The sequence below is a fragment of the Hemibagrus wyckioides genome, linkage group LG04, assembly GCF_019097595.1.
Source record: "Hemibagrus wyckioides isolate EC202008001 linkage group LG04, SWU_Hwy_1.0, whole genome shotgun sequence".
NCBI lineage: Eukaryota > Metazoa > Chordata > Actinopteri > Siluriformes > Bagridae > Hemibagrus > Hemibagrus wyckioides.
The window spans coordinates 30,881,199-30,908,064 of NC_080713.1; the positions used below are offsets into that span (position 1 = coordinate 30,881,199).

At 46.5% G+C, this 26,866-nt stretch overlaps 1 protein-coding gene across 1 annotated transcript in view; it reads left to right on the plus strand.

The window, feature by feature from the left end:
* The window catches only part of LOC131351569 (ribonuclease inhibitor-like), a 42,102-nt gene that overhangs the window by 6,011 nt on the left and 9,225 nt on the right, over positions 1-26,866 (plus strand). Inside the window, exons 7-8 of the mRNA XM_058386988.1 lie at positions 8,602-8,772; positions 10,340-10,510. Coding sequence (XP_058242971.1) covers positions 8,602-8,772; positions 10,340-10,510 — 342 coding nt within the window. The remainder of the gene's footprint in view (positions 1-8,601; positions 8,773-10,339; positions 10,511-26,866) is intronic.

The following is a 26,866-nucleotide window of genomic DNA, read 5'->3' on the forward strand; positions in this document are numbered from 1 at the left end:
ATATATATATATATATATATATATATATATATATACATATATATATAAATTTTTTTTTTTTCTTTTTGTAAATATTTTATTATATCTTTTCATGTGACAACACTGAAGAAATGCCATTCTGCTTAAATGTACAGTAGTGAGTGTCCAGCCTGTATAATAGTGTAAATTTGCTGTCCCCTCAAAATAACTCAACAGCCATTAATGTCTAAACTGTTGGCAACAAAAGTGACTACACCCCTAAGTGGAAATGTCCAAATTGGGCCCAAAGTGTCAATATTTTGTGTGGCCACCATTATTTTCCAGCACTGCCTTAACCCTCTTGGGCATCGAGTTCACCAGAGCTTCACAGGTTGCCACTGTAGTCCTCTTCCCCTCCTCCATGATGACATCACAGAGCTGGTGGATGTTAGAGACCTTGCACTCCCCCACCTTCCGTTTGAGGAGGCCCCACAGATGATCAATAGGGTTTAGGTCTGGAAACATGCTTGGCCAGTCCATCACCTTTACCCTCAGGTTCTTTAGCAAGGCAGTGGTCATCTTGGAGGTGTGTTGGGGGTTGTTATCATTGGAATACTGCCCTGCGGCCCAGTCTCCGAAGGGAGGGGATCATGTTCTGCTTCAGTATGTCACAGTACATGTTGGCATTTATGGTTCCCTTAATGATCTGTAGCTCCCCAGTGCCAACAGCACTCATGCAGGCCCAGACCATGACACTCCCACCACCATGCTTGAATGTAGGCAAGGCACACTTGTCTTTGTACTCCACACCTGGTTGCCGCCACACACGCTTGACACCATCTGAACCAAATAAGTTTATCTTGGTCTCATCGGACCACAGGACATGGTTCCAGTAATCCATGTCCTTAGTCTGCTTATCTGCAGCAAACTGTATGCGGGCTTCCTTGTGCATCATCTTTAGTACTCACTTTTGTTACCAACGGTTTAGACATTAATGGCTGTGTGTTGAGTTATTTTGAGGGGACAGCAAATTTACACTGTTATACAGGCTGGACACTCACTACTTTACATTGTAACAAAGTGTCATTTCTCCAGTGTTGTCACATGAAAAGATATAATAAAATATTTACAAACTCACTTTTGTGAGATACTGTATATTAGAGGCCCACTCTCTGCAGTGCTCTGTGATTCAGAGCAGTGCAGTTGCCGTATCAGGTGGTGATGCAGCCAGTCAGGATGCTGTCCATAGTGCAGGTGTAGAATGACTTCAGTATGTTGGGGTTTGTGCCAAACTTCCTCAGGTGCCTGAGGAAGTTTGGTGCTGGTGAGCTTTTTTCACCACTGCATCTGTGTGAACAATCCATGTGAGGTCCTCAGTGATGTGTATCCCAAGGAACTTTATGCTGTTGACCTGTTACACTGGAGTTCTGTTGATTGTGATGGGGGTGTGTTCTCTTTACTGTCTCCTGAAGTCCACTATTAGCTCCCTCTTTCCGATGTTGAACGAGAGATTGTTCTCTTGAACAATCATTGGAGCTGTGTGTGGCTATACAGTCATGGGTGTAGAGGGAGTACAGTAGAAGGCTGAGAACATAGCCTTGTGGGGCTCCAGTGCTAAGGATGAGTTGGGAGGAGACATTGCTGCTTATACTGACCACTTGATGCCTGTTTGTTAGAATGTCCATGCACAGAGAGCTGTTTATACCCAGATCCTGGAGTTTTGAGCTAAACCTCATGGGTATGATGGTGTTAAATGCAGAGCTGTAATCCACACACAGCATTCTCACATAGGTGTTCTTTCTGTCCAGATTTGAGAGAGCAGTGTGCAGGGTGAAGGCGATGGCATCGTCAGTGGAGTGCAGGCAGCTAGTCTAGTGATGCAGGCAGCACAGAGCAGATGTAGTGTCTGGCCAGTCTTTCAAAGCACTTGCTGATAATAATCATTAGAGCAACAGGGTGCCAGTCATTTAAGCATGTGACTTTGGTTTTCTTTGGTACAGCTGCAATGGTGGATGTTTTGAAGCATGAAGGAACCACAGATAGTGAAAGCGAGAGGTTGAAAGTGTCTGTAAAAAACAGCTGCTAGCTTGTTTGTGCATGCTCTGAGTGCACAGCCCGGAATGCCATCAGGACCTGCAGCCTTGCGGATAGGAGCTTCCTACACTATATTGCCAAAAGTATTCGCTCACCTGCCTTGACTCGCATATGAACTTAAGTGACATCCCATTCCTAATCCATAGGGTTCAATATGACATCGGTCCACCCTTTGCAGCTATAACAGCTTCAACTCTTCTGGGAAGGCTGTCCACCAGCCTTAGGATTAGGAGTGTGTTTATGTGAATTTTTGACCATTCTTCCAGAAGCGCATTTGTGAGGTCACACACTGATGTTGGACGAGAAGGCCTGGCTCTCAGTCTACGGCTCTCAGTCTCCGGCTCTAATTCATCCCAAAGGTGTTCTATCGGGTTGAAGTCAGGACTCTGTGCAGGCCAGTCAAGTTCATCCACACCAGACTCTGTCATCCATGTCTTTATGGACCTTGCTTTGTGCACTGGTGCACAGTCATCTTGGAAGAGGAAGGGGCCAGCTCCAAACTGTTCCCACAAAGTTGGGAGCATGGAATTGTCCAAAATGTCTTGGTATGCTGAAGCATTCAGAGTTCCTTTCACTGGAACTAAGGGGCCAAGCCCAGCTCCTGAAAAAAAACAAAAAAAAAAACAACCAAACACCATAATCCCCCCTCCACCAAACTTTACACTTGGCACAATGCAGTCAGACAAGTACCGTTCTCCTGGCAACCGCCAAACCCAGACTCGTCCATCAGATTGCCAGATGGAGAAGCGCGATTCGTCACTCCAGAGAACGCGTCTCCACTGCTCTAGAGTCCAGTGGCGGCGTGCTTTACACCACTGCATCCGACGCTTTGCATTGCACTTGGTGATGTATGGCTTGGATGCAGCTGCTCAGCTATGGAAACCCATTCCATGAAGCTCTCTGTGCACTGTTCTTGAGCTAATCTGAAGGCCACATGAAGTTTGGAGGTCTGTAGCGATTGACTCTACTTCATGGCTGAGTTGCTGTCGTTCCCAAACACTTCCACATTCTTATAATTTGTTGCACAGGTGGCATCCTATCACAGTTCCACACTGGAATTCACTGAGCTCCTGAGAGCGACCCATTCTTTCACAAATGTTTGTAAAAACAGTCTGCATGCCTAAGTGCTTGATTTTATACACCTGTGGCCATGGAAGTGATTGGAACACCTGATTCTGATTATTTGGATGGGTGAGCAAATACTTTTGGCAATATAGTGTATGTTAGATGAGTGTTGTTTTCTTTCAAAGCGAGTGTAGAATCTATTTAGCTCATTTTTGGTTGGGGTACTTTCGTATGGTTTTTGTCGGCACAACATCTTCAATGCATTTCCTGATGAAACTGAGGCTGACCGGAACATTTGACAGTCCATGTGATCAGCATAGAATCTGATTGGTCCTGTTTTTTTTGTGGTGAAAGTTGTTAGTCTTATCACCTACAATAGACAAACACTTCTGGAAATTGGCTCCCTGGTTGCTCATCAAAAACCAGACTTTAAGTTCCTCAACACCAACGATTTGAGCCCTTTGTCTGGATGACCCGTCCGCGACTTCGGAAACGCAAGTGGTACAGAGGAAGAAGAGCCAGTGTTTTCGTCAGGCTGAGACATTGCTCCTTTTGACCACCTCTCTCCACCAGTCTACTGGCTAAAAATCAGTCTTTAGACAACAAACTCTGCGCACTGAGCGTGGGTAACTCTTACCAGCAAGAGACAAAGAACTGCTGCATTATCTGCCTTATGAAAAAAATGGATATGTCTGAGGAGGTACCAGATTCAACCATCGAAACAGCAGGATTCTCCATCCACCACATGGACAGGACAAAAACACTGCAAAGGAGGTGGTGTATGTTTTATGAATAATAACTCTTGGTGTGACTGAGGAAATATACACAACATCAGGACCTTCTGCTCCCCTGACCTGGAATACCTCACACTCCTGTGTTGACCAATCTGGCTACCAAGGGAATTCACAGGAGTTGTTATTAGAGCATACATGTTGTTGTCTAGGGTAATTAATGGATTGCCTACACTACAGAAATGTACAGAAAAATATGTGGTAACAACAGAGAGGCCAAACGATGATCACAATGACTGGTACAGTGGAATACAAAATCCAATAGCATTATGTATCATGAACATTGGACATACTGTGAGAAATTTCTAAACAAAAATCACAGGCCTATTTCCCCCCACGCTGGTTTTGAGGCATACGCCTACATACACAGGAGCAAAAGGCTTATACTAAATATATAATAGACATTTTCTAAGCAATGGTTTAGTCCAGGGATCTTCAACTAAAATTGCTTGAGGTCCATTAAATGAATTCTCCTTGCCAGCTGAGGTCTGGACAAATATATTCCTTAAAACATGTACTGATGCTGAAACAACATTTTTATTGGACACAATATAATAGATAAATGGAAAAATAAAGTGATTTTTTGCTGAACTGGGATTATGTAACAACATGCCGCGTGCCAGATCACCAGAGGGAGCCCTCTCCTGAGTAGTAGCTCCCACAAACTACACTTCCGGGGTCTGCTGTAACATATAAGTGGCATGCTTCCTTTGTTCTACGTGAAGTATCGTTCCTTCATGATGTACCAAGCCTTTGATGATTACTGTTCCATTGATATTGTCGTGTATGATCTTTGCCTGTCCTACCCTGAGTATGAGTTTCGGTTTTGTGTTTCGGTTTCTAGTGTTTTGCTTTTCCGGTTTTTGACTTCTGCCTTGCTTTAACAGATTTATGTCTTCAGCCTGTGTGTCTATTAATAAAGATCTGCATGTGGATTCTAATACTCCCGTCTCCGATGAGTCCTTACAGGATACTCTGCCTGATGCGAATCTACAAGCTGCTTCGTGGTGTCAGGGGGTTCTCATCCGTGCTTACCAGGTGGAGGTGGACTCTCTAAAAGCTGCTAATCAGCAACTCCAGCAACAAGCCCCAGCTCCCGTGCTGCCGGCATGTTGTGAATTACCTCATTTTGCTCTCCCTGAAAAGTTTGATGGGTCCACCGACCACTGCCAGGCTTTCTCCGCCAGTGTGACAACTTCTTTGCGCAACAGCCAGAGACTTACGGAAATGAAACTACGAGGTGCGCATTTATGTTATCCCTGTTAACTGGCAAAGCGCTAGACTTCTGAACCAATGCAGTTGGGAAGAGCTAGTGTCTTGGAAGAGAAACGGCAGCGCCGTATTCAGCAGCGGCTATGCTACTATTGTGGGAAGCCAGGCCATCGAGTTTACCACTGCCCAGAGAAACCTATTCACATTTTCCTGTCACAACGTTGATTGACTCCAGCTCCACAGTCAACCTGATAGACCATAACCTGGTGCATGATCTCAAACTACCTGCTATACCATGTGCTCCTCCTCTACGTGTTATCGCCATCAATGACCAACCAATAGGGGAGGGGTTTCTCACTCATCAGACCCCAGCTATGGATTTACAAATTGGATTATTTTGCCAAGAGAAACTGTCATTTTTCATTATCTTGTCGCCATCCAACCCCATTATCCTGCGTTTCCCATGGCTACAACTACATGATCCTCACACTTCTTGGAAGGAGGGAGATCTAATGAACTGGTCTGAGCACTGCATTAAGAACTGTTTAAATGATCCTACACCACGTCCATGCCTCTCTATGTCAGTTGAAAGTCCTGAGTCCACTTCCACAGTAATGCTCCCTAGAGAACTCACTCCTGCAGAAACAAACTATGATGTGGGGAATAGGGAGCTGCTGTCTCTTTTGAATTCTCAAAACAGGGCGATGCTGATGTGATGAGGGTGCTCTGAGAAAGTTGATCACTTTCATCACTGTATTCATAAGTTCTGCATACTCTTCTGACCGAGTGGAGCACAGAACAGACTGCTGGATAATACAGTGATATGAGCAGAGGTCTGGATAATCCTTTTTCATCCGAGTCACTGCTCCTTTTTCTTTTCCTATCATGGAGGGTGCTCTATCAGTGGTGATGGACACAACATGTTTCCAACTAATCCCTCTCAGCATTAATATCTCTTTTATGGCCAAGTATATGTCTTTACTCTGGTGTGTGTTGTAAGTGCTGTAACACCTAAGATGTCCTTAATTAAATTTTTCTTCTTTGCATGGTAAAATCTGATGTACACAAGCTGAGCATTGTCATTAATATCAGTCGATTCATCATCTGCCAAAGCTATGCAAGGTGCAGTCTGAATAGTAGCATCAAGCTATGACTGCACATCCTGTGCTTACATTTCAGCTCTTCTTGCAGCTGAAAAGGGTGTTGGTTTAATTTTTTTTCTCTCAGTTCATGTTGTAAGGATGCACCAGGGGCAGGTTTAGCAGAATCCATAATGCAGATCTTTATTAAACAAAATGGCAGGCTAGAATCAGTATCGATGTGGCAGAGCAAAAGGGTCAAAACCAGGAAATCAAACACTAGAGAAAACCGAAACAAAGCCGAAAACGAGAGACATAGAAAACAGGGACAGGCAAGGATCATACACGAAAATAGCAATCAAAGGCAAATAGCAAGGCTTGGTACGTAAACTGCTAGAGAGAACAATACTTCACAGCTAACAACAGACAGCGTGCTGCTTATATAGCCGAGCAAGAACAAAGCCATAGCCAGAAAGTCAGTATTCGGGTGATGGTGCCCTCTGGTGTTCTGGCTCTGCATATGAAGTTACACATGTCTTACTTTTCCATCTAAAAGTGTTTCACATGCAGCCTACATGCACTCCTTTACTATTTCAGCATCTGTAAAGGGCTTGTTATGTTTTCCTAAAATCCACTGGATTCTCAGCGAACCCTCAAGTGTTTGTTGTTGGGTGGTGAGGGAGTGAGAGAGACCCTGTGTAGATCGCTCATACTGGGCTTTGAGCTCTTTTATTTTCCATGCCCTTACTTTGGACTGCCGAGGTTAAGTTTCTTCAAAGTGTTTAGGTTCGTAATGATGTTTATTGTTTCCACTTTTGACAACCGCAACAGTCTCTGAGCAAATGAGACACACAGGCCTCGTACAACTTGATTCACAATGAATAAATGCGTATTTTCCCACGCATTCATCTCGGAAGACTCGGTTAAGTTGAAAGTAAGTAAAGGTGAAAGTAAGTAAAAGTAATAAAAAAAGAAATTCTACAGCCTTGTATTGTCCTTCAAATTTACTCCCAGTTCAAGGTCTATCAGTTCAGTTATAAAAAAATGGAAAAAAACTGAGAAAAAATACCAGTCAGCAGGATGATTACTTGGAGTGCTTTGCCCCAACTGAAGATGGCGTAGTTGTACCCAAGTTAGCGATTCACTCAATTGCAAATTAATCAAACCAAATTCAATTCACTCAACTTTTTGAAAAGGTTAGAGTATTTCAAAAAAGTTTAGACTGGAGATGAACCAGATCAAGATGTCACTTGGATGGCAGGATAGCAAAACAAACTGTGAACTGGAATTGTTTAGAAGTTATGTCTCTGCACCAATGGCACCATGCGGCAGACTCGGTCTCTCATGCTCTGACATGTGCAGGAAAACTCAAATACACTAGAACATTTCCGTTGGAGCGTTAGTTCTTGGTGTGCTTTCCAATAAAACGTAGAGAGTGCAAGGTACAGTGGAGAAATATGTAACAAGTCTCTTTGGATAACCGGGGTTTTGACTTTAAGCGTACTCCCAGCTTTGGTGACCTTTGTGATATGTCAGTGTGTCATGCTAACAGCTAATATATCCTACCAAAACAAAAAGCTGAAAAGACCCCTTCTGCCTCGAAAACGCAGGTCACTGTCCATACTGTCACCTAGTGCTGTCATCCCTTATCCAACTTAGGCCTCATTAATCTTCAGTTGAAGTAACTTTACCAAACAATCATCTCGAACACGACACTGCACTCACTTCTTAGCGCAGCCTTCTCATTCAACCCCGCGCTCTACTCTGTAAAAGTATCCCAAAATAATCCCATATTAAAATAATATATGTACCCATTACCCGTGGCATCTGTAGGACCCAAACGGCTGACCTGACCTTGATTTTATTAGAAAATAACGTTTGGCATATATTTTTTTCATTATGTGAAAAGGATTTGCAGTCCGAATGGACGCATCTCGCAGTCCGGATTTGGACTGTAGTCCACCAATTAGCGACCCCTGGTTTAGTGTACCAAGTCTGTCAGGTTCACAATGTGAGCGAGGTCTAGAATGGCCAAAGAGTCTACAAAACCAGTGTCTAGGAAAATTTACAGTCCTAGTCTTAGTCAGATTATCAGACACATGTAAAAACTAATACATACAGTGCAACCAGAAAGTATTCACAGCACTTTACTTTTTCCAAATTTTGTTATGTTACAGGCTTATTCCAAAATGAATTAAATTAATTTTTCTTTTCCTCAAAATTCTACAAACAATACCCCATAATGACAACTTGAAAGAAGTTGTCAAATTTATTTAAAATAAAAAACAAAAAAAATCACATGTACATGTCATGTTTATAAATGTGTTAGTGTTCTTACTTCAGTCATTTCTACATCCTTTCTTTCTCTAATGTTGGACTAAACTCTGTTTCCTTTTCTACAGACTACGGAGCAGTATAAGAGGGAAATCCTGTGCTGATTTGTCTTCAGCTCTCTGTACAAATCCATCACACATCAGAGAGCTGGATCTGAGTGGGTGTAAACTGGGAGACTCAGGAGTGGAGAAGCTCTGTGATCTACTGAAGAAACACGAGTGTAAACTGGAGAAACTGCTGTGAGTAACTCAGTGATGTGATGAAACAGCTTTCTAATAAAAATCACTAACCAGAACAAAGCTCTTCCCAGTCCTAGCTAGTAATGTCTAACTAACGTGTCTAACTTGCTCTCTAGATTAGATTTATTATCAGTAATAAAGATTAAATAAAGATTTATTTGAACTCTGGTGATGAGGAGGATGTGGGATTAGGAACAAGTAGTGAGAGGTATACAGTAGTTATAGCAGTGAGGTGCTTTGCTCTACTGGGAAGTGGATTTCATTTCATTCTCAGTGCTTTATATCGGGGTTTAAACCAGAAAACAAAGCACAAGACAACAAGTCTTCTAACAGTAACATACATTGTCTCTGTACTGAACTGATAATCACCTATCTGCAGTGACTGACACATAATCAGTACATTACACATGTGAGTGTAATAAACATTTCAACTTAATCAGCTCTACACTTCCTCCTCTGAATAAGGAAGATGTTCTCTTCTGTTTTTCTGTGTCTAAGAGTCTGAACTGATCACGTAAACAGGAGCATTAAGTTGTAATTATTGTAGAGGAGCGTGAGGAACAACGAAACACAGGACAAAATGTCACATGGACTTTTTATTATTACACAAGGTCAAGCAGCGTGTTCTTCTGACCACACCACCACATTTACAAGTGTAGCCCGTTTGGATGTTAGGGTACATTACAACATTGTGTGTGTGTGTGTGTGTTTATTATTGTTATGTACACTGATCAGCCTTAACATTATGAGCACTGACAGGTGAAGGGTAACACTGATTATCTCCTTATCATGACACCTGTTAGTGGGTGGGATATATTAGGCAGCAAGTGAAGATTTTGTCCTCAAAGTTGTGTTTGAAGCAGGAATAATTGGCAGGTGTAAGGATTTGAGCGAGTTTGACCAAAAGGGCCAAATTGTGATGGCTAGACCACTGGATCAAAGCATGTCTGCAGTCTGATCCATGGAGACCCTACCTAGCAACTTACAGAACTTAAAGGATCTGCTGCCAACATCTTGGTGACAAATACTACACCACACTTTCAGGGCTCTAATGGAGTCAAAATATTATGGCTGATTGATCTATGTGTATGTATTTTTTTATTAAATATGTATATGTGTGCATCATTATTGTCATTTGTTACACCCTATCCTCAATAGAGAATGTGTAATTGATCTTGTTAGCCCATTGGGTTATTATCTTTTCAGTTTATTTCTGATAATGTGATTGGTTGAGGGGCGGGACTTGTGCTGGATATTACTGGTGTGAGTGAGTACAAGGGAGGAACAAGCTGGACATTTTGTGCTTCAGAGTCACACTAATGTGTCAGTCGGAAAAGAAGGCTTTCTGTTAACTCTTTTCAGCTTTTAGTTTATTCAGTTTCCAGAAAGTTCTTCAGACTGCTAGTCAGGTCCGATACTTCTGTATTCATGAACTTCTTTGGCAAGGAGAAAGGTGCATATTTTTTGGTGGATCACCGAGTATATGTCCAGTTAACCTTCACGGATTATCATTTCTTCGCCCTTTCTTTCTCTAATGTTGGACTAAATACTGTTTTCTTTTCTGTAGACTACAGAGCAGTATAAGTGAGAAATCCTCTACTGATTTGTCTTCAGCTCTCTGTACAAATCCATCACACATCAGAGAGCTGGATCTGAGTCTGTGTGAACTGGGAGTCTCAGGAGTGGAGAAGCTCTGTGATCTACTGAAGAAACACGAGTGTAAACTGGAGAAACTGCTGTGAGTAACTCAGTGATGTGATGAAACAGCTTTCTAATAAAAATCACTAACCAGAACAAAGCTCTTCCCAGTCCTAGCTAGTAATGTCTAACTAACGTGTGTAACTTGCTCTCTAGATTAGATTTATTATCAGTAATAAAGATTAAATAAAGATTTATTTGAACTCTTATGATGAGGAGGATGTGGGATTAGATTATATTCAACTTTATTGCCATTGTGCAAAGTATGAGTACATGACCAGTGAAATGCAGTTAGCATCTAACCAGAAATGCAAATAGTAATATTTATATAAATAACATAATGAGGTATATAAATCCTGATTAGATATGTTAGGGGTGTCAATCAATAAAAAATGTAATTGAGTTAATCAGTCATAGGTTGTGATTAATCAGGTTTAATCTCCATTTTAAAATACTACTGCAGTGTTGGAATAAAGAATCGCATGACAAACTGTTTCGATGAAACAGAGATTCTTCAGTTTTATTAGCAATTTGAATGTTAAATTAAAATCATTTTGAAAACATTTTGAGTAAAAGTCTCAGGGAGTGTTTGGCATTGCCCAAAACATCCATTTGAATTGCAGACATAAGTAGCAGACACCTAAATAAAGAACAGTTCCAAAGTAACATCTGCTGCAGAGACACAAACAGCTTGCTGTAAATTGTTGCATACTATAACATCACCTCAGATGAATGCAGCAATGAGTAGGTCTGTTTTAGAAAATGAATAGCAGAAAAATGAACACACATTTGGTACAGGATGATCGCTTCAAACAGTGTGCATCTGTGCCCCATGCCTCCAGTAAACCAATCATACAGTCTGCTCCTTTTTTAACCAGTTGTTGACGAAGACTAGCTTGTTGACATTTTCATTTAACAATGAGTGCAGTTAACATTTGTCATGGATTAGGTCTGCTGTTACACCGAGGTAGTTATGGTTACTTACTGATGTCCAGTGGTGTCCAGTTTGTCATGCAGTTGATGTATATTTGTAACAATAGTGCCCCTCAGAGGTAGTTTGTATAATAGGTCACCTGTTGCCATATGAATGATGTTTTGAAGCTTCCAGTCCTCAACTATGTTGATGGATCTGCAGTCTGTGGTGATCCATTTAGCAATAGCACTGGTTAGCTTTGTATTTGTGAATTTTGATGACACTTGCCCCAGCTGCATTTGGCCAGTGTGGTTTGGTGAGTATGGCTTATTGACCCTGTTTTAGCACTTATACCTTTACTATCAGCAAAAATGTGCTTCACCTGAAGAAGGTACTTCAAACTTGTCCTGCTTGTCTCCTCAGTCATCATATTATCTGTGTTTAACATGCCCTTATCACACACAGCCAAGTTACGAGCTATACTGCGATTACAGGAAGTTGGGGTCAAACTTATGCTGAGTTCACAGTGCAAGATTTTAGCCCTGATATTTAGTTGCTAACTAGTTTTGCAAAGTCACCGACTAGTTTTGCAAAATGAAGGCAAAACAGAGCTTGTGCATGCAAGTGACAATCACAGTGTGAATTACCAAAAACTCAGTCTGAGCGAGTCGTTGATGAGCCGCCAACACCTGTGAAATATTTGCCATTCTGGACATGTCGGCAACTCAAAATCATGCAGTGTGAAATGCGTCCTGACTTAAAAATACCTTGGCACTGACCCACAGCCAATGAGAGAGCAAGATACAGGGCAGAGGGAAGTTTGGCGAGGGGTTATAGACCACAATATCAGCAAGCATGGCTTCGGTTCGAGCACAATATTGTACTTTGATTATATATATATATATATATATATATATATATATAATATACTTTATATATACTTTATATATACTTTATATATATATAATATACTGAGCAAAATTATAAACGCAACACTTTTGTTTTTGCCCCAATTTTTCATGAGCTGAACTCAAAGAGATCTAAGACTTTTCCTGTGTACACAAAATTTTGTCTCAAATATTGTTCACAAATCTGTCTACATCTGTGTTAGTGAGCACTTCTCCTTTGCCGAGGTAATCCATCCACCTCACAGGTGTGGCATATCCGTGACGAGATCCTGAGGCCCATTGTTGTGCCATTCATCCACGACCATCACCTCATGTTGCAGCATGATAATGCACGGCCCCATGTTGCAAGGATCTGTACACAATTCCTGGAAGCTGAAAACATCCCAGTTCTTGCATGGCCAGCATACTCACCGGACATGTTACCCACTGAGCATGTTTGGGATGCTCTGGATCGGCGTATATGACAGCGTGTTCCAGTTCCTGCCAATATCCAGCAACTTCGCACAGCCATTGAAGAGGAGTGGACCAACATTCCACAGGCCACAATCAACAACCTGATCAACTCTATGCGAAGGAGATGTGTTGCACCCCCGGACCCCCCCAATACAGTAAAACTGCACATTTTAGAGTGGCCTTTTATTGTGGCCAGCCTAAGGCACACCTGTGCAATAATCATGCTGTCTAATCAGCATCTTGATATGCCGCACCTGTGAGGTGGATGGATTACCTCGGCAAAGGAGAAGTGCTCACTAACACAGATTTAGACAGATTTGTGAACAATATTTGAGAGAAATAGGCCTTTTGTGTACATAGAAAAAGTCTTAGATCTTTGAGTTCAGCTCACGAAAATTGGGGGCAGAAACAGTGTTGCGTTTATAATTTTGTTCAGTGTATATATATATATATATATATATATATATATATATATATATATATATATATATATATATATATACCAGAATAAATAAGCTTTGTTACATCAGACAAAAATAAAGCAGAAACTTTTGCTTGATCAGCCGTATCAGCAGCAGCACATTGCAAAATTATTCATCTCAAGATTCAAGATTCCAAGATTCAAGAAGCTTTATTGTCATTTCAACCACATATAGCTGGCGCAGTACATAGTGAAATGAAACAACGTTTCTCCAGTACCTGGTGCTACATAAACATACAACAACAAGTTCAACACAAAACAACAAACACCATAGAGCTAAGACAGAAGTTTGTCTTTGTCACGAGGCCTGAACACCAGAGGGAGCCATCGCCCGAATATTAACTGTTTCTGCTCACTTCCGGTTCAGTGACGTATAAAAGCAGCACGCTATCTCAGTCTCATTGCGAAGCATTGTTTCCTTAGTGTTACCTGCCAAGCCTTGATTTATCTATTATCTAGTTTCCTCATGTATGACCCTGCTTGTTTTCTTCTGACTTCGTTTTCTGGACTAGCGTTTTGGTTTTGACTGTTTCTTCATAGCTTTCTGGTTTTGACCCTGTTTTCCGTGACCTCGACCAAGATCTTAGCCTTCGGCCCCTTACATTGTCCGCGTATGGATTGTAATACTCCTACGTCTGACGGGACGTTACAGAATGCTTCGCCTGGGATGAGTCCAGCGGATATGCAAGCGGCGCTATGGCGACAGCGAGTCCTTATTCAAGCTTATCAGGCGGAGGTCGACGCTCTGAAGGCAGCTAACCAACAGCTCCAGCAGCAGCCACTGAATCAGGCAGCAGCCGCGGCGAGCGTCATACGCTGAACTTTCTCGTTTTGCTCTACCTGAGAAGTTTGACAGATCCGCCGATCGTTGCCAGGGTTTTCTTCGTCAGTGCGATAACTATTTTGCTCACCAACCTGAGGCATACCGCGACGAAAGAACCAGGTGCGCGTTTATATTATCCCTGCTAACCGGTAGAGCGCTAGATTGGGCAGCAGCAGTTTGGGACTCCGACCCCCAAGTTAAATCGTCCGCGGATTATTTTGCTAATTTAATTAAGGAAGTGTTTGAATACCTGGCGGGCGGCAAGGATGTTTCCGTTCAGCTGCTGGAATTACGCCAGGGAGGGACACAGCCGCTGATTATGCTATAAAATTCCGCACGTTGGCAGCTCAGTCAGGATGGAATGCTACTGCTCTCATGGCGGTTTTCTGCGAGGGGCTCAACCCGGATTTACAAGCAGAAATGGCATGCCGCGACACGAACGTCACGTTGTCTCAATTCATTTCCACTGCCATCCGTCTGGATAACCTGCGTCGCCAACACCGACCTACAGCCACCACCTCACGCCCCCTGCCGCGTTATAAAATGGAAGTGCGACCGTACACAGAGGATCATTCTGAACCCATGCAACTGGCAAGGGCACGAGTCACAGCAGAGGAGCGTGAACGGCGTACTAAACTCAACCTCTGCTTCTACTGTGGAAAACCCGGTCATAGAGTGCTCCGATGTCCTGAAAAATCATCTACGCCACAGGTAGAAAACATAGTACGCTTATCCAAAGTTTCTCTTCCGGCATATCTCCTCTTTGCTCATTCTCAGTTTTTTGTCACAGCATTAATTGATTCAGGCTCGGCGGTCAACCTCATGGACGAGACTCTGGTGCGCGATCTTCACATCCCCACAGTCCCATGCATACCCCCAGAGTGACCACCATCAACGATCAGCCCATCGGAGGGGGTCTCATTTCTCAGCAAACCCAACCTATTGACCTCCAACTCGGATTATTCCATCATGAACATTTGTCTTTCTTTGTCATCTCTTCCCCGTCCAACCCCATAGTGCTGGGCCTTCCATGGCTACAGCTTCACGACCCAGACATTTCCTGGAAGGACGGTGACCTCCGAAGATGGGCCCCTTTTTGCATAAAGAACTGTTTTTTGAATCACACTCCTCGTCCATGCCTCGCTACTTCTATTGAAAGCCCAGCTTCGTCCAGTCCCACTTCGCTCCCTCCTGAATACTACGACCTACGTGAAGTTTTTAGTAAGGAAAAGGCAACCAGGCTCCCACCACACAGACCATGGGACTGCACCATAGACCTCCTCCCCAATGCCTTCCCATCCTTCCCATTGACGACATTTTGATCTACTCATCAGACTTGAAAAAACATGTTTCCCACGTTCGAGCAGTTCTCCACCACCTGGCAACCCATAACCTCTTTGTGAAGTTGGAAAAGTGTGAGTTCCACCGTTCCTCCATCACGTTTCTTGGTTACGTGATCTCTCAAAAGGGGTTGGAGATGGACCAGTCCAAAGTGTCCGCGATCATGTCCTGGCCTGAGCCCACCAATGTTAAAGGCCTCCAGCGATTCCTGGGGTTTGCTAACTTTTATCGCCGTTTCATTCGGAACTATAGCACCATAGCCAGTCCTCTAACCTCGTTGTTAAAGGGTAAACCACAGAAACTAAAGTGGACTGATCAAGCCCGAACAGCCTTCGATAAGCTTAAGCACAGCTTCTCCTCCGCCCCTATACTCCGACACCCACGACCTGACTTACCTTTTACAGTAGAGGTGGACGCCTCGAACAGCGGGGTGGGAGCAGTACTCTCTCAACGCCAGCCAGAGTCCGGCAAACTACATCCATGTGCCTTCTACTTTCGAAAACTAACACCGGCGGAATTGAATTACGACGTGGGCAACAAGGAACTTCTAGCTATGAAGGTTGCCCTGGAAGAGTGGAGACATTGGTTGGAGGGGGCAGCTCACCCGTTCCTCATTCTCACGGATCACCGTAACCTTGCGTATCTCCGAGAAGCAAAGTGCCTTAATCCATGCCAAGCCAGGTGGGCATTATTTTTCTCACGGTTCAAGTTCACGGTCACCTATCGTCCCGGCACGAAGAACGGGAAAGCAGATGCCCTCTCCAGAATTCATGAGGTCAGTGAGTCACCCTCACACCCTAGTAATATCCTCCCACCATCTGTTTTAGTAGCCCCCATTCGTTGGGATTTCATAGGAGAAATTGAAAGGGCTTACACATCCGAGGCTCCTCCCCCAAATTGTCCACCCTCCAAACGTTATGTTCCCACCACGTTCCGTCTAAGACTGATCAGGTGGATGCATGAATGCCCCAGCTCTGGCCACCCAGGCATCCATCGTACGGCCCAATTGCTGCGTCAAACCTTTTGGTGGCCTTCTCTTCACCAGGATGTGGAAAAGTTTGTACGCTCATGCTCCATCTGCGCCCAGTCTCGAACCGAGCGCCATCTGCCTGAAGGTCTGTTGGAGCCGCTACCCGTCCCACGCCGTCCCTGGCCTCACATCTCTATAGACTTTCTCACTGACCTCCCCGACTCACGGGGCTTCACGACCATCATGGTCATCATTGACCGGTTTTCCAAGGCTTGCAAATTGGTCCCCATGAAGGGATTACCTACATCTATGGAAACCGCCTTAGCCATTTTTCACAACGTATTCCGGAATTTTGGGCTCCCTGAAGACATAGTATCGGGCCGAGGGCCGCAGTTTACCTCCAGGGTCTGGCAGGAGTTCTGTAAGCAGCTGAAAATCAAAGTCAGTCTGAGCTCAGGATACCACCCCCAATCTAACGGGCAAGCCGAATGTCTGAATCAAGAACTAGGAAGGTTCTTGAGGGCTTACTGCAGCAAGGAACAGCACCGATGGAGTGAATTCCTCCCATGGGCCGAATATGCTCAGAACTCCCTAACCCATTCCTCTATGGGGCTGACACCGTTCCAATGTGTATTTGGCTATCAACCACCTTTGTTCCCGTGGTCCGGGGAGCCCTCCGACGTCCCCGCGGTTGACGAGTGGTCCAGGCGAAGCCAGGAGATCTGGGAACGAGCCCATGTTCGCCTTCAACAGGCTATACGTAGGCAAGTAATTCAAGCCAATCGCCGACGCCAACCCCATCCTACCTACCAAGTGGGTCAAAAGGTTTGGTTATCCACGCACAACCTGAAACTCAAGCTGCCCTGTCGTAAGCTCAGCCCCAGGTTTATCGGTCCTTTCAAAATTATTCGCCAGGTTAATCCCATCTCGTTTCGCCTAGAGCTGCCTGCCTCTTACCGCCTCGCACCCACTTTTCATGTATCTCTGCTCAAGCCCTATCACGAGCCTCAGACCGCGGGCCCCACTGCCCATGAGCCACCCCCTCCCCTGGACATCGACGGTTCCCTCGCCTATCGGGTTCACACCATCCTTAACTCGCGTCGTCAGGGCTGCCGCCTCCAATACTTGGTGGACTGGGAGGGATATGGCCCGGAGGAGCGCTGCTGGGTCAATGCACACGACATCCTGGACCCCGCTCTCATAGACGAATTCCACCTGAACTTTCCCCATAGACCCGCTCCTCGCCCGACGGGACGCCCTCGACGTCGAACACCTGGAGGTGTTCTTCTGTCATGAGGCCTGAACACCAGAGGGAGCCATCGCCCGAATATTAACTGTTTCTGCTCACTTCCGGTTCAGTGACGTATAAAAGCAGCACGCTATCTCAGTCTCATTGCGAAGCATTGTTTCCTTAGTGTTAACTGCTAAGCCTTGATTTATCTATTATCTAGTTTCCTCGTGTATGACCCTGCTTGTTTTCTTCTGACTTTGTTTTCTGGACTAGCGTTTTGGTTTTGACTGTTTCTTCATAGCTTTCTGGTTTTGACCCTGTTTTCCGTGACCTCGACCAAGATCTTAGCCTTCGGCCCCTTACATTGTCCGCGTATGGATTCTAATACTCCTACGTCTGACGGGACGTTACAGTCTTAGCCACGTAAAGTGCACAGTGTGCAGCTAGGTGCAAACAGAGCATAGACAAGACAGTGAAAAAAGACAATAAATACAATAAAGGCAACATAAAAGAACACAGGACACTTAGCGCTGAAAAGAAATAAAAGAACATGTGTATTGGAATGTAAATGAAATAAAACAGATAAAGTGAAATGATGTAAAAAAAAAATAAAAAAAGTATTGTGCAAAAATATTGTGCACTGAACATATTGAAAATATTGAAATATATATATTGAAAAATACTGAAAATATTGTGCAAAAATACACAGCAGCGGTTGAGGTAGTGCAAATAGAATAAACATAAATATAACTATAGCAGTGGATGACAGGTAGAGGTAGTGCAGTAAGTAATGAACAATATAAATTATGTGTGTGTGTGTGTGCGTCCACACAGTCAAGAGAGAGTGTGTGTGTGTATCTGTGTGTGAGAGAGACAGAGAGTTAATATACAGTTCAGTCCTGAGTGAGAGTGTGTGTGTGTGTGTGTGTGTGTGTGAGAGTGTAGAACAGTTCAGTCCCGGGTGTTGAGGAGCCTGATGGCTTGAGGAAAGAAACTGTTACACAGTCTGGTTGTGAGGCCCGAATGCTCCGGTACCTCTTTCCAGATGGCAGGAGGGTGAAGAGTGTGTGTGAGGGGTGTGTGAGGTGTGTAAGAGTGTGTGTGAGGGGTGTGTGGGGTGTGTAAGAGTGTGTGTGAGGGGTGTGTGGGGTGTGTAAGAGTGTGTGTGAGGGGTGTGTGGGGTCAGCCACAATGCTGTTGGCTTTGCGGATGCAGCGTGCGGTGTAAATGTCTGTAATAGAGGGGAGAGAGACTCCGATGATCTTCTCAGCTGTCCTCATTATCCGCTGAAGGATCTTGCGATCCAAGACGGTGCAGTTCCCAAACCAGGCAGTGATGCAGCTGCTCAGGATGCTCTCAATGGTCCCTCTGCAGAACACAGTCAGGATGGAGGAAGGGAGATGGGCTTTCCTCAGCCTCCTCAGGAAGTAAGGTGCTGCTGGGCTTTCTTGGTGATGGAGCTGGTGTTGAGTGACCAGGTGAAGTTCTCCGCCAGATGGACACCAAGGAATTTGATGCTCTTGACGATCTCCACAGAGGAGCCATCGATGGACAGCGGAGAGTGGTCACTCTGTGCTCTCCTGAAGTCAACAACCATCTCTTTGGTCTTGTCGATGTTCAGGGAGTTGTTCAGGTTGTTGGCTCTGCACCAGGCTGTTAGATGTTGCACCTCCTCTCTGTATGCTGATTCGTCGTTCTTGCTGATGAGACCCACCACGGTCGTGTCATCGGCGAACTTGACGATGTGGTTGGAGCTGTGCATTGCTGCACAGTCGTGAGTCAGCAGAGTGAACAGCAATGGACTGAGCACACAGCCCTGAGGCACTCCAGTGCTCAGTGTGGTGGTGCTGGAGATACTGCTCCCGATCCGGACTGACTGAGGTCTCCCAGTCAGGAAATCAAGGATCCAGTTGCAGAGAGAGGTGTTCAGGCCCAGGAGACTCAGCTTCTTAATCAGCTGCTGAGGGATGATTGTGTTGAATGCTGAACCGAAATCTATGAACAGCATTCGAACATAGGAGTCTTTGCAGTCCAGGTGTGTGAGGGCCAGATGGAGGGTTGTGGTGATGGCGTTGTCCGTGGAACGGTTAGGACGATACGCAAACTGCAAGGGGTCCAGCGAGGGTGGTAGCTGTGACTTGATGTGCCTCATGACGAGCCTCTCGAAGCATTTCATCACGATTGGTGTGAGTGCAACGGGACGGTAGTCATTGAGGCAGGAAACCGTGGACTTTTTTGGCACAGGGACGATGGTCATTGTCTTGAGGCACGTAGGGATGATGGAGCTGCTCAGCGAGATGTTGAAGATGTCAGTGAAGACATCTGCTAGCTGCTCTGCACACTCCCTGAGAACTCTGCCAGGAATGTTGTCTGGTCCAACAGACTTCCGTGGGTTAACTCTGCATAGAGTTCTCCTCACGTCAGCCATGGTGAGACGGAGCACTGGTTCATTAGGAGGAGGGATGGTCTTCCTCGCTGTTGTGGTGTTCTGTGCCTCAAACCGAGCGTAGATGTCGTTCAGCGCATCTGGAAGGGAGGCATCACTGTCACAGGAAGGTGAAGTTGTCCTGTAGTTGGTGATCGCCTGAATGCCCTGCCACATGCGCCGGAAGTCTCTGCTGTTCTGGAAGTGGCCGTGGATTCTCTGGGCGTGTGCACGCTTCGCCTCTCTGATGGCTCGGGACAGTTTGGCCCTTGCTGTTTTTAAGGCCGCCCTGTCCCCTGATCTGAAGGCAGAGTCTCTCGACTTCAGGAGAGCATGCACTTTCGCAGTCATCCACGGCTTCTGGTTGGAGCGTGTTGTGATGGTCTTGGAGACAGTCACGTCATCGATGCATTTCCCGATGTAGCTGGTCACTGATGCCGTGTACTCCTCCAAGTCAATAGAGTCGCCGTTGGTTGCAGCCTCCCTAAACATGTCCCAGTCAGTGCACTCAAAACAGTCCTGAAGAGCAGAGATGGCTCCTGCTGGCCAGGTCTTAACCTGTTTCAGAACCAGTTTAGAGCGTCTGACGAGTGGTCTGTATGCTGGAATCAACATAACAGAGATGTGGTCTGAGTAGCCGAGGTGGGGGCGGGGCCCCACGCGCCGGGAATGTTTGAATAAACAACATCCAGCGTGTTCATCCCTCTCGTAGCAAAGTCCACATACTGATGGAATTTAGGGAGCACTGTTCTGAGATTTGCACGATTGAAATCTCCGGCGATGATGAACAGTCCGTCGGGGTGAGCATTCTGCAGCTCGCTAATAGCTCCATACAGCTCACACAGAGCATCCTTAGCATTAGCGCTGGGTGGAATGTACACTCCGATAATGAAAGTAGTGGTGAATTCCCGGGGAAAGTAAAAGGTCTGCATCTAACAGTCACAAACTCCACTACCGATGAGCAGTAGTTAGACACAGGCACAGAGTCTTTACACCATTCCATGTTGATGTAAACACACACACCGCCACCGCGAGTCCACCGCACAGAGCTGCATTCCTGTCGGCACGAAACACGGTTAGCCCGGCTAGCTGAATGGCGGCGTCCGGAACTCTGTCGCTGAGCCACGTCTCCGTGAAAACAAAGACGCAGCAGTCTCTGAACTCACGCCGTGTAGTTTGCTGGAGTCGGATGTAGTCCAGTTTATTATCCAGTGAGCAGACGTTGGACAAGATGATGGGAGGGAGTGCCGGCCGGCTAGGGTTGGTTGTTAGCCTAGCACGGACACCCGCCCGTTTACCGCGCTTCCGCTTCCTCGAACAACGCTTGCGACGTCCTCTCTCCCGGCCACCGGCATCAGGCGATGCCGAGGACTGAAGGCCTGGTCTTCGCAGCAAGCCGAGTCCGCAAAGTTTGCAGAGTAGTTCATCATGCAAGTTAGTGCATGATTTCTGTAGCGTAATATCGTCTGGCGGTCGTATACATGAACACCACTGTCTTTGGCGTCCATGCACTTTAAATTTAGCGCTAAAACAAAAAGAAAGCACCATTTTGGTTCCAGAGTGGCCGCTGCATGCTACTCCTGCGCCGCCATCTTGGTTCATCTGTTCAATTATACAGAGCACACAATCCTTGTTCCCTGCACACACCATTTGGATTGCACACTGTTTGGGGGTACCATTTCGAGTCTTGCGTGAGAACTCTGATCTCACATACTGTATGATCTTGCGTTTTTTCCTTATCGTATCTTCCTTTTGCAATTTGAAAACACATCAGATCTCAATGGGAAAAATATACTGGATATCAGTACTGATACGGACTGGGTAATGTGTTAGGAATGGAAGGATGCCACATTGTTTGATGGAAATGAAATTTATCAACCTACAGAGGGCTGAATTCAAAGACACCCCGAAAATCAAAGTGAAAAAATTATGCAGCAGGCTAGTCCATTGTGCTAAAATTTCATTGCAGCAACTAAATAGTACTTAGTAGTTTGTATGGCCCCCACTTGCTTGTATGCATACCTGACAACATTGGGGCATGCTCCTAATGACACAACAGATGGTGTCCTTGGGTATTTCCTCCCAGATCTGGACCAGGGCAACACTGAGCTCCTGGACAGTCTGAGGTGCAACCTGGCGGCGTCAGATAGACCAAAACATAAAGTCCCAGAGGTGTTCTATTGGATTTTGGTCAGGTAAGTGTATCGATTCCTTCATTCTCCAGGAACTGCCTGCATGCTCTCGTCACATGAGGCTGGTCATTTTCATGCACCAGGAGGAACCCAGGACCCACTGCACCAGCGTAGGGTCTGAAAATGGGTCCAAGGATATCATCCCGATACCTAATGGCAGTGAGGGTGCCATTATCTAGCCTGTAGAGGTCTGTTTGTCCCTTCATGGATATGTCTCCACAGACCATCACTGACCCACCACCAAACCGGTCATGCTGAATGATGTTACAGGTAGCATAATGTTCTCGTGTCACGTGTACACAAGATGAACCTGCTCTCAAAAGCACAGGGCACCAGTGGCAGACTGGGGTTGGGTCTGATGAGTGAGATATCCCTCTCCAATGGGTTGATCGTTAACGGCCGTCACTCGTAGCGGTGGGGTGAGAAGTATGGTGGGGAGATTCAGCTTCTTAACTAATACTTGATCGACGAGGTTGATGGTCACCCCAGAGTCTGAGTGCTGAGATAGGAACAGCATCAGGAACATGGCATAGCATAGCTGATAGGGTTACTCAAAATACAGACTTATTATGTATAACGTGACAACAGTAATAGCAGTGGAAGTTTGGAAAAGCAAGACGCCCCACAGTTCTAGGTTTGGAAAGATGTACTTGTTAAATTCTGTGGTTTTTATAATACTGTCACCGGCACACACACCTCAGCCGCACCCCCGCGCTCCCAATCACCGGACTTTTAATCGCGCCACCTGCACCCAATCACACGGCGCCTACTTAAAGCCCGCACCTGCAGAGCACAGCGGCTAGTATTGAGACTGTTAACGTGAGAGTACCGAGTTACTGCTCTAGTATTTCGAGTTGGATATTTCTGTTCGTCATATTGCCTTTTTTCCCCTGCCTTGGTTATTAAAAGCTGTGTTGGATCTGCTCTCTGTCTCCGTGTGTGTTGTGACAGAATACTTGCCCTACAAACAGCAAACTACGAGATCTTACCAGGAAGATGGAAGGTCAGCACGTCGGCACACCCCCTACAGCAGCTCAGCCGCAAACCGACCCGTCTGCCGCCCCGGTTCCGCAACAGCCGACAGCCGAACCGCCTTCCCCACCGGACCCTATCACTGCTCTGGCGGCCTCACTACAGCAAGCGGTACTGTCCGTGGCGACACCACCAACCTGTCCGGTAGCCAAACCAGCATTATTCTCGGGCGGCACGGCCGAATGTGCCGGTTTCTTTATGCAATGCCAGCTCTATTTTGAGGTGGCCCCTCAGCTGTTCCCCAATGACCGCTCTAAAATAGCCTTTATCCTGTCGCTGTTGTCCGGTGAGGCCCGACGCTGGGCAGAGGCATTGTGGACATCAGAGAGCCCAGTGTTCGTGTCCTTAACGAACTTTCTGGCCCACTTCAAGGCGGTTTTCGGTGCGGACGCTTCCACCCTTTCGACGCATGACGAGCTGTTCACTCTGCGGCAGGGTAGAAACACCATCCGCGAGTATACGCTGCGCTTCTGCATGCTGGCGGCATCTAGCGGATGGAATGAGATGGCGCTTCACGCGGCGTACCGGTGGGGGTTACAGCCCGAGATCCGACGGCAGATGGCCATATATGAAGACTCCAGCAGCCTGGAGGCCTTCCTGTTGAAGGCTCACACAGTGGCCCAACATCTCGTCGCGGTTCCGGGTGGAGGGAACCTCCGTTCCGAGGCCTCACCCAGTGAGGAGTTCTCTGCTCCAGAGCCTATGCAAACGGACGTGTACCATCTATCCGCGGACGAACGGCAGCGCCGGCTTCAGCATGGGCTCTGCCTCTACTGCGGAGAATCTGGTCATTCTATTTCTACCTGTCCCGTCCGTCCGGTCCACCCAGCGGTGAGTACTATCCACCTCAGCTCAGTACTCTCTAATCCTCGGTATCATGATGCCACATTAATGTTTGACTCTCACTCTTATTCTGTCAGCGTGCTCTTTGACTCGGGCGCGTTAGGGAACTTTATCTCCACTCGCATCCTCTCTGCATGCCGTATCCCACAACAAAGGAACCCAACGCGCTATCGCATCACAACTATCCAAGGAAAACTGCTGGGTCGAGGACTGGTGCAGTGGCGGACGCCGGAATCGGCTTCGGCATCGGCTGCATGCATGAGGAGGTGCTCTCGCTGTTGGTGTTGGAGGAGGCCAAGGTGGTCGTTGTTCTAGGACGCCCATGGCTGGTGCAACATCAACCCACAATTTAGTGGAGCACAGGGTGCATTGAACATTGGAGTGATTATTGCCTCAGCTCGTGCTTACGCGCACTCCTGCGCCCTCCGCCTAGATCTGTTCTCCTGGGGTCGAGGAACATCAAGAGCCCCCCTACTGGCCGTGAGGTGGACCTCCCAGGAGAGTATTGGGATTACACGGAGGTGTTTAGCAAAGTCACCGCTACAAAGCTCCCACCACATCGATCCTGGGATTGTGCTGTGGACCTTCTGCCCAACGCTAAGATGCCCAAAGGGCGTATCTATCCCCTGTCTGTCCCGGAGCACAAGGCCATGGAAGAATATATCAAGGAGGCACTCCGCCAGGGGTTCATACGCCCTTCGACCTCCCTGGCGGCATCCAGCTTCTTCTTTGTAGCAAAAAAGGATGGAGGGCTTCGACCGTGTATTGATTACCGGAATCTTAATACCCAAACGGTGAAATTCGCCTACCCCTTGCCGCTAGTACCCGCTGCTCTCGAGGAGTTACGTGGAGCTCGCATCTTCACCAAGCTGGACCTGAGAAGCGCATATAACCTCATCCGCATTCGTCAGGGAGATGAGTGGAAGACGGCGTTCCTCACACCTTCTGGGCACTACGAGTACCGGGTCATGCCATATGGGCTCACAAATGCCCCAGCGGTATTCCAAAACTTCATGAACGAAATCTTCCGTGATATGCTCCACTGGTTCGTCATCGTATACATTGATGACATCTTAATCTACTCTTCCAACCGTTCGAAGCACATCCACCATGTCCGTCAGGTACTCGACCGCCTCCGCCGTCACCACCTTTTCCTCAAACTTGAAAAGTGCGAGTTCCACCAAACCGTCGTGCAGTTTCTTGGTTACTCATCTCCGCTGCGGGTATTAAGATGGACCAGGCTAAAGTAGACGCAGTAATGAACTGGCCGCAGCCAGAGACAGTCAAGGAGCTGCAATGGTTTCTGGGGTTTGTGAATTTCTACCGCCGCTTCATCCACAACTACAGCCAAATCACTGCTCCCCTCACTTCATTATTAGGTGGACAGCCTAAGACACTCACCTGGTTAAAATTAGCAGTCGAAGCCTTCCAACAGCTAAAAGCCGCCTTTTGTTCCGCTCCTACATTATGGCATCCAGATCCTAGCCAGCCCTTTGTAGTCGAGGTAGATGCCTCTGCGCTAGGAGTAGGAGCGGTGCTATCACAACGAGGAGGTGAGCCCCTGGCACTCCACCCATGCGCCTTCTATTCAAGGAAACTAACCCCGGCGGAGCGTAACTATGACATTGGAAACCGTGAGCTGTTAGCAATCAAGTTGGCACTGGAGGAATGGCAGCACTGGCTGGAGGGGGCTGTCCATCCCTTTGAAGTCATCACTGATCACAAAAATCTACAATACCTCAAAGAAGCCAAATGCTTAAACACACGACAAGCGCGCTGGGCGCTGTTCTTCACGAGGTTCCGATTCACAGTCTCCTATCGTCCCGGTTTTAAAAACACAAAAGCCGACGCCCTATCCAGAATGTATTCACCAGACCCTCAATCCGATGCATGTGAACCGGTACTACCTCCAGATCTGTTCGTCTGCCCCATCCTCTGGGCCGTTGACGAGGAAATCTGTGCCGCCTCCGCGAATGAACCCGCTCTGCCGGGGAGCCCAGTAGGCAAAATCTACGTTCCCGCGCCCCTCCGTCTTAACCTCCTGGACTCTGTACACTCGTCTTTAGGCTCCGGCCATCCGGGCAGACAACGCACCCTCTCACTCCTCCAGAACAGGTATTGGTGGCCAAAAATGAATAAGGATGTAAACCAGTTTGTGAAAGGTTGTTCCGTTTGTGCCGTGATTTCCACACCCCGCCGCTTACCGGAAGGGACACTCATGCCACTCCCTATTCCCCACCGACCATGGTCCCATCTGGGAGTGGACTTCATTACCGACCTGCCCGCGTCGGAAGGCTTCACCACCATCCTCGTCGTGGTAGACCGATTTTCTAAAGCTTGTAAACTCATACCCCTCAAGGGCTTACCCACTGCCCTGGAAACAGCTAAAGCCCTCTTCCACCAAGTGTTCAGACAATTCGGCATTCCCGAAGATATTGTGTCAGATAGAGGGCCCCAGTTTATCTCCAGGGTATGGAGAGGTTTCTTAGGACAACTGAGTACATCTGTAAGCTTATCCTTTGGTTACCACCCACAATCTAACGGCCAAACGGAACGGAAAATCCAGGAAATTGGGCACTACCTCCGAGCATACTGCCATGAACGCCAGCATGACTGGAGCCAATACCTGCCCTGGGCTGAGTATGCACAAAACTCACTCCGCCAGGAAACCACCGGACTCACCCCTTTTCAGTGCATACTCGGCTATCAGCCGCCTCTGTTCCCGTGGTCTCGCGAACCTGCTGAAATACCTTCGGTCGACCACTGGTTCCGAGAGAGTGAGAG